We start from the raw sequence: 13,460 nt of genomic DNA, 5'->3' as shown, positions 1-13,460 counted from the left end.
ACTTCATAATACATAGGTTTTCCGTCCGGCTCATTAGAATGCACTACACTGACTTTTTCATAGCAGATATGTATATGAATAACATCAGATGCTTGAAATGAAATCTTCAGCAAGAATTACACTCACAATGAGTTATTTTTTTTAAAGCACTTGCTTTTTTCACATTCTAATCATTTCCTTAATCGAAGTTTTAAAATGAAGTAAAAGCTGATAATTTTGTTACTTAATTTTTCCGGTGTTTAATAACTAATCAAGTTTTACATACAACAAATAACTGATGTTGTTAAGTAGTGTGCATATGCTAAGGCTCACTCATTTTTAAATCTAAAAGATGGAATGCAGCTAGCTGTGCAATCTTGAATGCTCATTTTGTCTCTTTTGAAACTCGTCATCTGGATAAACCTGGATCCGAGCGTTGATGTTCATTCCGAAAGTCGAATCCAGTACACTTCAAACGACTACGCGTTGTCCACTTATCTAGTGAGTTCAGACAGCGACTCAAATCTATTCTATATAAATTTGTGTCATAATGCCTATACTGAGGCAATCTGTAGAGAATCCACATATGCCAAACAAAACGGATCAAACTTTAGTCAAAATATCAACAACGGGATAATCTAAACCACTAGGAGTTAAATTAGTTTTTAAATGCTTTATTTAATCAAGAAGAAGATATGTAACGGATTTCGATAGTCTTTTTTCTATATAGCGAAGTTTGTTGACAACTGAAATAAATTTCTCTGCCTAAATTGTTTGCAATTTCTCAACCTTTTAACTTAATGAATTCTTGATTTCCGATCAGGAAACAGTTGTATCATCCACTTTCACTGTGTTCAAGGCCAGTAATCAACTTAATTTTGTGAAATATAAAGGTGACTATAAAACTCCCATGATACAAATCATCATGCTGATAATTTTCTTAACAGGAAATTACATCACCTTTTATACATTTATATGTGAATTAAAGTTTATTGTTTCGTTTACAAATGAGGACTTGATATATATTTCAAGGATAAATTAATGAAATTCGAGACTTATAGGTCTTGAGTTCGAATCCCGCGAGGCGGGATCGTGAATGTGCACTGCTGAAGAGTCCCACAATGGGACGAAACGGGCGTCCAGTGCTTCCAGGTTTTCGATGGTGGTCTAGCTTCAATTGACTCATGATTTTACCTATATGAAATTCGAAGTCACTGATAAATTATTAATTGAAGCTGTTTTGTACAATGATTTAATCATTTAATCCTAAATGCTTGAAATGTGTTCGATGCCTAATTGTGTTTTAACAGTTATATATAAGTATGGTATATTCTATGTTTATGTAGTTCGTGTTATATTCATGTCGTTTTAAAACGAAGCAGTTTACTCATACAGAGCTAGAATTCATCATGAACTGATGGAAGTTGTAGAGCCTCTGACAAAGAAGCAGCAATGTGTGCGCATGTGGGAGGGGTGTGTAAAAGTTAACTATTTCATCTTAGCTTGATCGGGTTCTCACTGGTCTTGTGCGTCCATAACTCGCTCTCATCGCAATTAAACTAAAGCCACCAGCAACAATAAGTAAACTACTAAAAAATCTGATTACACATTTCATTCCATCATTTATCTGTTGGGGTTGGTCACAGGATTCTAATCCTGTACTCACCCTGGATGGTGAGCAGATTGAAGTAGTTGAGAAGTTCGTGTATCTAGGTAGCTACATTAGTGCTAGTGGTGGCGTGAGTGATGAGATCGATGCACGTATAATGAATGCCAGAGCGGCTTATGCCAATCTAGGCCATCTTTGGCGCCTTCGTGATGTTAGTCTGGCTATAAAAGGTCGGATCTACAACGCGTCGGTGAGAGCAGTTTTGCTCTATGCTTGTGAAACCTGGCCTCTCCGAGTTGAGGATGTTAGACGTCTCTCTGTGTTCGATCATCGTTGTTTCCGAAGGATTACTGACATCCAGTGGCAACACCATGTTAGTAATGCAGAGGTTCGGCATCGTGTGTTCAGGCGCAGAGACAATAATTCAATTGGTGTCGCCATCTTGAAACACCGACTTCGGTGGCTTGGACATGTTCTACGAATGTCGTCCCAGAGACTTCCACGTCGTGCATTATTTGCCGACGCTGGGACTGGTTGGAAAAAGCGGAGAGGTGTTCAGTGTATGACATGTTGTCGTGGCATAAAAGAAAGCTGCAAAGGGCTAGTTTATGTTGGTCCTTCACGACTCCCTGGCTGGGGTCCGAGAGATGGTGCAACACAGTGGCTAGAGACGTTATCAGATATGGCTCAGAATAGAAGCCAGTGGCGATCCTGCTGCAACCTTCTTTTACTTTCTTCATAAAAAGTGGTTCTAACTTTCTTAGCTGAAAGAGTTTTCCGGTTGTACATTTCAGTCCCCCTTATCTTTTCATCCTTTATCTTCCTATTTTCATTATTTTGTGTGGCGCATATGTATCTGGTGCCCTTTTGTACCAATATGTATGTGTTTAAATAAATAAATGGGGTTCGTACTAACGACATGTACAATTACAATGCCATATTTTAGTTTACTCAGTTATCGCCCTATGGTAACAATAGTTTATCAAAAAAAAACATGTTAATTATTATCCTTACATTACAAGTAAAAAAATGGTTTGTCTAGTCAATAATTTTTCGAATAAATTAATTATACCTGCCTAAAAGTAAAACAAATTTGAAAATTAATGTAATTGACAGTCAAATGTTAAAAAACCGTTATCTATCCATTTTTCACAAGTCAAGGTCATTCAATAAATAATGAAACTTCATTATTGAATTAAGAACCATAGATTTGTAAACATAGTATCACTTACTGGCCAGATAAGAAAAGGAATATATTTTCTAATTACTAACTCATAATAACAAAGTTACGTGTTAAGTTATAAGCTTTTAGTATATGCGAGATTGATGAGGCTACAAGTTATGGATAAAACAATAAAACTAGAAATAGCAAGTTTTGAATTTTGGCGCGAAATTCATTTATCCATATAGTTAAAAAGCATTTTGGCATTATAACTGATGTCAGTTTGTGATGAAAAGTCCTACTTTGTTTCCTATCTGCAAATTTTAACTTTAAATCGTTTTTCTAATTTCCCGTACTAAATTATAACCTTCTTTCAGAGACTGGTAAGTCCGTGGGTTGTCTCATGGTCACCTTAGCGTCGCTCTAAAGTCGTCCATGAATTATAGTCTTAGCAACGTTTTCATTTACTTATCAATACTAGGAGGATACGACACGTAAGAGTTAACACTGTACTATGTTATGACTGTGAAAAACATGAACTTCTCGGATTGAAGATATTAATTGTTATTATTTCGTTATAGATGTCTTTGAAGAGTTAATTGTTGTGAATGGTACAATTATTGAATGGGTAATGCTAAACTCAGGCATTCAATACTAGGTAGAATTAGTAAATTTCTTAATAGTTCTGTATACCTTGACCAGTTGAGTTGTAATCTTGCGCTACTTATTATACTCCATTTCCTTTCTCAATGGTTGAGATATGATGTATTTTTCCAATCCTTCCATTTGTTTAATGTTCATAATCTTATCAACTAACGTACAGTCTTTGACTCAAGGTGTCATTTTTAGTATTCCATAGTCAATAGTTGGGCTGTAATAGTTACATTTTTTAAATGAACCAGATGATTATCAAATCTTTTAAATATACACATTGAATTTATTTTTATTTCGACTTTCAACATTTCTCTAACATTTTCTTACAGTGAATTATTAACCTTTTCAATGTATTTTCTATTAGCATCGTCTGAGTAAATGTTTGGTTCCAGCTCCGTTAGCTGATGATTTAGTAAATGATTTTATCAATGGACATTTAAGCTGGAGTTCACCACTTGTAATCTATTTGCGTAATGTGACGTGAGTTTATTACTATTTTTTTTATCGTCATGATTTTCTTCCTCTCTCCATCATATTTCTCTTAGGTTTTAGTCTGGACTCGTCGTTAAGGTAAATATAGAATCTCGAAGCAACTGATTTTCCCTGTGAAATTCTAGCCCCGTTTTATCTATTTTGGTTTACATAATTGGTTAGTGGTTACATCATTAGCCCTTACATAAACAATAAGGCTCTCAGGTTAGTGTACATAAACCTGTAGCAGGAGGTTAGTCACTGTTCGAAGCGCCTAATGATGATGTCTTAGACAATGAGGCTGGATGAAGCAAGTTTGAATCACATAAGGATTATCAATTCCCTCAAGATCTCAGATAAACCTTGATCACTATTGTCAACTGGCATGAAACCTAAGTCCATTGACTATCTTCAACAACCTAACATCTCCGCACAGTTTAAACAATGTTAAGTCAATTAGACTAGTAGTCACATTACGATTTAATCGATAGATGTGATTAGCACCAATGGTTTAATCGTTGGCGACTGCCAATTAAATTAATAAACATTAGTTATAGGATTCTTCTTTCTTATTCACGCTATACTGCATTCATAATTTGAATTGAATGAGAATCGACGTGTAAAAGTAGATAGGATCTAACAAAAACACTTTTTTCTACAGGTTTTATATCAGTATAAAGATGATAAGAATGTTTACAGTCAATTAATCTTATTTTGATAATACAATTATCATATCAAAAATTAATGAGACCGCGATATATGTAATGTGGGAGGTTAACCGGAGTCAAAAAGAAAATAAATGTAATTAGCGCATTCAATGAAGAGAAGAAGCCTTAGAAGTTGAAACACTGGATTACCAACCATCTAATTTAATTAGTATCAATCTCTTGTCATCCAATTCAGTTCTGACTTGCTGAGTTGTAACACATTTAGTCATTTATTCTCAAGAAGTGTATTTCAAAATCATGAATATAAATTTGTACTTGACGAAGGAGTTATATTTTTTTGATGTATTAATGTCATTTTAAATATTCGCGTTTATTATGAGAGACGAAAGTGTACTATACCGACAACCTTGAACGATATATCAGTCAACCAGTTATCAGTGTTTAGTTATAAAACAATTTACAATAATAAATAATAAAACAACAGCGGAAGAATTCACACTTACATTATCGATTTATTCTTTGGGGTAAAGGATAACGGTTAAGTTTATATTATTAAGAGTTGAGTTAGTGTTGTAATTTGGGGTTATCATCGTAGAGGGTTTTCATCACCAACTGGTATCAACTATAATCGAATGGAGTTTTGCCACTATTTTGTTTGCAAACTTAAGAAATTAATTGTTTAAATTGGGAGTTGGGAATTAATGTGTGAAGATACTATCTAGCTACAGTGAATATATTTGACTATGCATTGAATCATATTTAATGCTCTGACAAACAATATACAGTACAAGCATGTATGTTCACTGTTTGGTTCCGTATTAAACATTTTTATCGATTCCAATGATTTCAACAATCAAATATTAATAATGTTCACTTTGTTCATAATAACCTCACTTTCGATTTCGCACAAAATCCATTAAGCACTATCTTGATTCTGTTTGGTTCACTCAAGGCCGTCCGTATATCACACGTTTACTGTAAGAAAACTTCACAATTTTGAACTGTTCCTCCATATTTTTACATATTCCCATGTTAAAAATGAGGTATATATGTATGCATATTGTGGAAAAATTTAATTTATATACATATATGTAACGATAGGAATTGTGCTAGAAATTGGATAACACTAATCATGACCAAAATATTCAATCCTTCCATGTTCTCACGGCCTAATTATTCTTGTAATCGAAATAACTGTATTTCGTATTCAATTAGTTAGTCATCATTAACGTTATGACCTGGCTCAACCATACATCGATCTAACTAACCGAATCTCAAAACAATTCAGTGAGATAGAGAGACAAAGAGGGTGAGAGAGGGAGAGGAAATTAACAGGAAGAGGGAAACAAAGAAAAGGAAATAGCATCATCTTACAATGATAAAATACAATTTAAATGGAACGAATACGATTGAATATTGGAAAGTTAAAACAAATAAATTAATGCGAATATTCTACTAGAATTAACTTCGTACGATTTAACAAACGTCTCTAATTAGGAGGTCTGCTTGCATCTATTGACGTACTTCAAACTGTAACATACTAGTTTTATAGGTTGATATCTCCCTTATCTTACGTAATATTGACATTCATTGGTCGCCTGAATTGACCATGTCTGTCATTTCACTTGAAATATCTCTAATTAACTACTGTTCATATTTGTTTTTTGTTTTCAAATAAGAAAAATTGTTATTTCGTTCTGTCTGTTTTTCTTTTTAAATTTTCCTGTTCTAGTTTTCTCAGTGCTGAATTAGTTGGTCTATCCAATTTAAGTTCCAATTTAGCATCGACATTTAAATCGAACACAAATATTAATCATGAATTAATTTGTCAACAATTCATCTCATTTATCAATGATATCTATACATGTTTTGATTATCTAGCTCAAAATGAATCATGTTATCGTGTACGTTTAAATGCTAATGAATATCTATGCATTGCTGGCTATCCAGAAACTCGTGTGGATCATGCTAGATCATGTATTGATTTAGGATTGAATATGTTGAAAATTATTGGGTAAGTATACACTAATATATATCTTTTCAGTATGGGCTGTGGAGATTCCATTGAAATCATGAACCGATCTAAGTTAGACTACCATTGAAAACCTGGAATCACTGGACAGCTGTTTCGTTTTATTACTTGGATTCCTCAGCAATGGGAAACCACGATTCCTCACTCTGGTTATATATTAATGTATACATATTGATAGTCATTGCGTTTGGGTTTACTTGAGTAATGATGATTTTCATAAGTTATATAATGTACATTATGAGTTAGGATTGCTGTGATAAATTATCTTTGACATTAGGACTGACTTATAAATAAATGCATACATAAACGGGGTTTTTGAAAGGAGGTTGATGCATTGTACTGTAATCATAATTTTATAACTATATGCCATTATTGTGTGGGGAAAGATACTTTGTCTACTGGATCAAATTTCTCTTATTTGCACATACATTCTGGTATTTGATTAGAGCAACGAAAAGTAGGCTTTTTTGAGTGAACTTATTTTTACTTTGGATGTGCTTTTTGGGAAGTTGATGGTCTTATATAAGCTACCTACCTACAACTGATTTGCGACTCAGTCGTTCACGAGGAAAAGTTTTTTGAATTCTGAAAGCTTCTAAGCAGAATTCAATGATGGTTAGCAGTGGAATCTAAGAGACGTGTTTCATCCCGTTTGGAACTTGTGACCTGAATGTACCTAAATCTCAAAGTTGATGTTCACTTTGAGACTCAAACTCAGTACTCTCTGTCTCGAAAGCTATCATGTTATGCACCTAATGTGTCCAGATAGATACTGGCTTGTGCAATGAAGTGATTTTTAATCCATTTGTATCGGTCATTTTTATCTTTTCATTGATGTTTAGGTTTACAATCGATCAGTTACCACTCAACCCTGCCAAAAAGGCTTTTGAATTAACGGCAATGTCGAGGGAATCCTCACAGAACGTATATATGCTAAAAAAGACTGTTCAGTTGTAGTCCTAATCATCAATGGAAAGATTCAAACGATCACTACAATTAAACTAGAAAGTTGTTTTAGATAATCATTTCACCCTGTACGAAAAATCTGTTTACCGTATGTCTGATATTAAATTACAACAGATCCCCAACAGTAACTCAGAATTTTAGTTCACTTTAGTTAACCTCGATTAATAAATTTTAACACATCGAAAAATAAGTTCATTTACCGCGTAGTTAACTAGAGATTTTAAAATCTCTAATTTGGTGCTGGATGATTTATGCTTAAATTGTTTTAAAGTAAACCAAAATAAGACTGTTCAATAGTTATGAATCGTTGACCATAAACTTAGAGGTCTCTTCAGTTTTTCACTTACCTCAAGACCCGAAGGTCCATGAGTTCGATCTCTGATGAACTCGTGAACACAGACTACTGAGGAACCAAACGCTAAAATGAAACAGCTGTTCAGTGCTCCTTAGTTTCCAGAAGTATCCAATAGGCGATTAAATCCATGGTTAATACCTTCCACATTTTCTATATTTATCAAATATCTTTTGTTCTGTGTTAGAACTTTATATAAACAAACCTAGCTCGTTATTGTTCGATTCCATTGTAAAATAACATATAGAACAAGTTCCAATCAATGTATAAAAATTCATTACCAGGATAAATTACTGTCATATTATCTGTGTTAGAACTACAATCATGTACTAATCATTTCAACTAATAGTTTTCATTTATTTATTCTTTACAGATTTTCGTATTCATGCTTTCTTGTAGGCGTGTATAATGTAAACTAGTTTTATAATCATATTTTATGACTGAAGTATTTCAGTTGAAAGTATGAACAGTCATTCATGGATATATTTATTAATCGTTATTACTATTATGCTGGAGTTTATTTCTAATAGTTTTAGTCGGTAGAATATGTGTTATTTACTGTATAACGTTTGTATGAGTGTAAGAAAAGAGAATAATTTGGATGACCTAAGAAATAGGACAAATTTGTACATTGTAAACAGCGAAGTATCCGGAGTCATATAAATATATTTATCAGGCGACTTTGTGAAACTGGTCGTAATTATCGGAAGCTTATTTTATTCCAAAATGATTGAACTGAATCAATATAAACATTCCGAATGCATAAAAATGCAACCAGGCACCATAACAATCAGTGTCGGTCATGGTTGTTAAAACAAATGAATTAGTTATACAGTATGATCATAAATGAAGTGATTTCGAGTGTTATTACAGTTCATCGCTTCCTGTTGCCTACGCTCTGAAAGTATACTATTCGAAGTACCTAAAATGTAAACTAGGCTAGAAGGGCCTTGACCAATCAGGAGCATAATCTCATTGGCTAACCTGAAGCTGGTTAAGCATGGTTTTTTGCGTAATTTTAGATGAGTTAGCCCCATACTTTTAAGGTGCTATCTCCAGCGTCCGAGATCTGGGGAGTAAGATCAAGTGCGTTATTTTTAGTGCCGATCTTTTCTAACTCCCCTCAGCTATAGGAAAGTAACATCTCCAGATGCTGGCTGTTTTCATACTGTTGTACAATCGGGAGTATGGCATAGCTCTTGGACCGTGAGTTTGTTACTTTCAGTTTTATTGTCCTTCAACCAATCTGCCTAGTATGATAGGACCTAAAGGAACAAATATTCCAGTCAGTACAGGTTGATTAGGTCATAGCAACAGGAAAGTCTGATAACCTCATTATGTTTGCTGTCATAGTCGGGATTATTCGCAAATGGCACAACATTTTAAATTAAGGTATGTAACAATGAAAAACAAAGTAGAATATTGATATTCATACTGATTTAGCTATCCCATTCAAATAGTATGATTAAAATAATTTAATGATTATGGTAAACAACTAAATTGAATAATCTTGACAAACGATTTCCTAAAAGATCTTCATCGAGTGATAATTCTCCAAGTTCTAGTAAGAAACTGTGACCAGTGGATTTCGATCACATCCAATGTACGGTAAATATCCTTAGTGGCGATGAATGATGGTCACGCAATATCGCGAATTGATTGGAGGTTAGAAATATAGATTATTAGATACCAATTAAGCAGTCATTGAGGATCCTATTCCCAGTTACAGGTAGGGTCGTGGGAATACAATGCTGGAGAGTCTCGTCGTAAGACGAAATATCTGTTCAGTATTTACTGTTGTTCATTGATCGTCTAACTAATACCACGTGTTTCCGAATAATGAATAGGCCTTAGCATCGAATACATTTATTGTGTTCTACAAATCTTACTGGCTTTTCTTTTTACTCAAAATTATCAAATGTACTCAATCAGAAGCAAAATATAACCTAGCACATATGTACATGTACATGAGTTCAAGTTGCCAAATGACATCAGGACAGAGCGATGAAACTGTCAAGCTAAATGACAGAAAAGCGGAAGTCGTAACAGAATTCGTTGTTTTAGAAAAGTTAATTAATAAGAAATATGTTGTGTGAAGAAAGAATGGATTTACGGAATGAAATGTATGGATTGAATGTACAGTGAATGGTGTCACCTAACTTTTCTAACCATTGGTTGTAATAATCACATGGACTCCGAGCAGTTAGTCTTCACCTACCTATAGGTCTCATTCCAATAGTTAACGACTTGTTGGATTGTTGCTATGTCTATGTTTACTCATCCCTGACTTTCTTCCGATTTATTTTTACATCAAAATACATGAGTGTGTCGAGGTGGGTATTTTTTTTATTTAGGATAGTAAATTTACAAAATTCTGTTCCTGTCTGTCTGTTTCTAAATATATATTTTTTCGATCCATTATTCTTCTCTGTAGAGAGATTAGTGAACTTTCTCATGTTCAGTTGGAATTACGTGTTAGTGTACATACTGGTACAGCTTACGCCATTGTACTTGGCCGTAGTCGATTAGGCTTTGATTTAATCGGTGATGATGTCACATATGTGAGTCGATTGAAATATGCTGCTTATCGTCCATGGTAAGTTAATAATAGTTGACTTTATATATATTATATATCATTATATTATTATTATATTTGATCATTCTCTTTTAATGTATGCACATCTTTAGCGGATTATATCGACAGTACTTGTAGTTATCAGTTTTTAGTAAAGTTAATATTGTGATTAATACTGTAATATAGGACACATGACTCGTCATATACTAGTAATAGTAAATGTTAGTATTTTTCAGTGTCATCAAGCTACTAGGCCATTGCATAATATCTCATTGTAAAACAGTGATTGAAAACTGGTTGTAACAGACTGTGTTTTTACCACTATTGCTTTCTAATACTTGTCTACATATAACAGTTTCATCAATTAATCATGGTTTTGGAGTCAAAAATAAGCGTACCTTCTGAAATGACTAATTCGTACGGGATAAATTGCTCTGAATATATTTTATGCACAACTAACTAGTGTTTGTTTCAGTGCTTTCTTCAACCATCTTTAAGCGGTTATCTGTCCGTTAATATCAAGTCAGTTTGATTAGTGGTAATTTTCTATTGTCAAACATGACAACTTTTATTTTATTGTTTATTATTTATTTATTTTATTAGTCGAGTGCTTACGTCACGATCAACTTTCAATCAATTGCCAGAAGGTTTTCGTGGTGAAGCAGGTCCAATTTTCGGTTACCCAAATCCAATAATTATACCAACAAATGAATCTATTAAGTCTAACCATCATAATAAAAAAACTATGGAAACGTATTTTGTTCAACCTCGGACTGTAAGTTTTAAGAAACTATTTAGTCAGATGTTTTCTGGATAAGTGTAAAACAGATTCTCTCTATTTGTTTCTCTCTGTATATTTTTAGTGTAGTCAATTTGAATTGTAGTATATTTCTTAAACAAATCAAGTGTTATACAGTGGACCACTTAAATTCTAATTAGTTTCAGGTTCGTACTTATTAAAGTTTTGGTAGTCAGTTACTACCACGAGGTATCACACAAAAAAGTATTACTTACTCACTCCTGTTACCCCTCATGGAGAAGCATAGTCCACACACCAGTATTCTCCACCCAACCCTGTCCTGAGCAATCCTTTCCAGTTCTTTCCAGTTGTTATTCATCCTTTTCATATCTGCTTCTATTTCCCGACACAAAAGTATTACTTGGCAATTTGCATTAATTTGTACTTACTCACTAAGGTGAATCGAATTAAATTAAATTGTACGCAAATCTATGTCATTATTAGTCAGGGTTTAACTGATCCAGTTGTTAACATTCAGGAATGATTTTTGATCAATAGTCGTTAACATATGTGCATCTTGTCCCGATTATCTCAATTTAGTTATTATGTTACAAGTTCTATAAAATAGATGGATTTCGGCTAGCAATGGAACCTGAGACATCAACGCTAGAGTGTTGGCACATCCAGTCGAGTTATCTTAAATAGGATGAAACGCTTGTCCTGGATTTCACTATCAGTCACATTCGATTTATTATATATTATGTTAAACTGACATTTAACTAAAGTTAAAATTTCCGTCTGTCATATTTGTCATACTTCATCGTACACAGTTAGGCTAGGCACATATCATAACTGTTAATTACAATCTTGAAAATTATCATATATATGTGGAATCGTGTTAGTGTTGTGAGTTAGGGTTATCACTCGATAGAGTCTTTTCACCAGCTGACATCAGCTGTAATACAAAAAAGTTAGGGTTATGTATTAAGAGTTTAATTGGAGTTTTGAGTTAGTTTTAAAAATCAGGGTTAGGGTTTTCAATATGAACTGGCATCAGCTAAAATGCAATGCCTTGCCACCTTCCTATATACAAACTTGTGAAACTTGGGGCTGAGATTTAAAGTGAGAGGAGGAAAAGGTGTAAAGTATCTAGCTTCTCCAAACACTTTCGATTACACATTGAATCATATCAAGTACTTTAACACATGATCCACCTTAGGAGCAAGTATATTTTATAATTTAGTGTAAGCATCATCTAAAATTCACATTTTGGTTGTTTCATAGATATTTTGTTGATTTTGTGCATTTTAAGGAATAAGTACTTCCAATTTTCACTTGGTTGTTAATAATATACACGTTACTTATCACTGCACTCTAAACTTCTCACAAAATACACGAGGCGTCATTTTTTGACTAGCCATTTCACGGACGTCAGTACATTATATTATTACGGAAATTTCTTGTCACGTCAGAAATATTAATTCCATTTTGTTAGTATGTACGTCTTATTAATTTGTGGTGATCAGGAGTAAAACTTAGATTGAAGGTTTCCTACTCCATCATTTTTTACTTATCCTCTGACAGAACAAGGCTCTTTGTTCTTTATTACATTTAATATCGATTTTTGACTTTCATTGAAAAAAGCTCACAAGTATAAACATGTTTCTTGTAATGTATATGACTACTGTATTATCGACGATAACAAGAGAGGTCAATATTTTCAGTTTTTAGTGTTCTCATTATTGCATCCATTAAACAAAGTACAAATTCTCGTCTGCATACAAAACAGTTTCATGATGAAGTAATTTCATTCTATTTTCATGCACTTTATTGTATCATGTTTAGAATTATTCGTTTGTTAAAAGTGATTTCCAGTACGATCATTTATATCTATCATTATTTTCATCTGTTTTGTCGACTTGTTTAATTTGACCGATAATCGTATGGATATACATATGTTTATTACAAACTAGAATGCGCTTGCTAATTTGTGAAGTTTGCCACTAACCTTCAGTCAACATACTCAAATGATCTACATATTTAAACAGATAATGTGTTTGTAAGCAAAGATGGATAGTGGCTAGCAGTGGAATCCAGGACGCGCGTTTCATCCTACTTGGGACTCGTCAGCTGGATGTACCTGCATCTCAGAGTTGATATTCACTCTGGAACTCGAACCCAGTATCTTTCGCTTCAAACGTCATCGCGTTATCCACTCGGCCACTGAGCAAGTGGCTATCAGGACTCAGTGGC

The 13,460-nt window shown here is 33.7% G+C and overlaps 1 protein-coding gene across 1 annotated transcript in view; it reads left to right on the top strand.

Annotated features, from left to right (window-relative positions):
* Positions 1-13,460, top strand: part of Smp_140070 (putative adenylate and guanylate cyclases) — a gene marked incomplete at both ends in the record, with an annotated part of 36,841 nt that overhangs the window by 18,071 nt on the left and 5,310 nt on the right. The window contains 5 exons of the mRNA XM_018798705.1: positions 3,769-3,884; positions 6,276-6,520; positions 8,267-8,288; positions 10,328-10,489; positions 11,072-11,243. Coding sequence (XP_018653621.1) covers positions 3,769-3,884; positions 6,276-6,520; positions 8,267-8,288; positions 10,328-10,489; positions 11,072-11,243 — 717 coding nt within the window. The remainder of the gene's footprint in view (positions 1-3,768; positions 3,885-6,275; positions 6,521-8,266; positions 8,289-10,327; positions 10,490-11,071; positions 11,244-13,460) is intronic.

This window comes from Schistosoma mansoni, chromosome 7 (assembly GCF_000237925.1).
Source record: "Schistosoma mansoni strain Puerto Rico chromosome 7, complete genome".
Lineage (NCBI taxonomy): Eukaryota > Metazoa > Platyhelminthes > Trematoda > Strigeidida > Schistosomatidae > Schistosoma > Schistosoma mansoni.
Note: the sequence above shows the minus strand (reverse complement) of the source record. Positions and strands in the feature narration are given on the sequence as shown.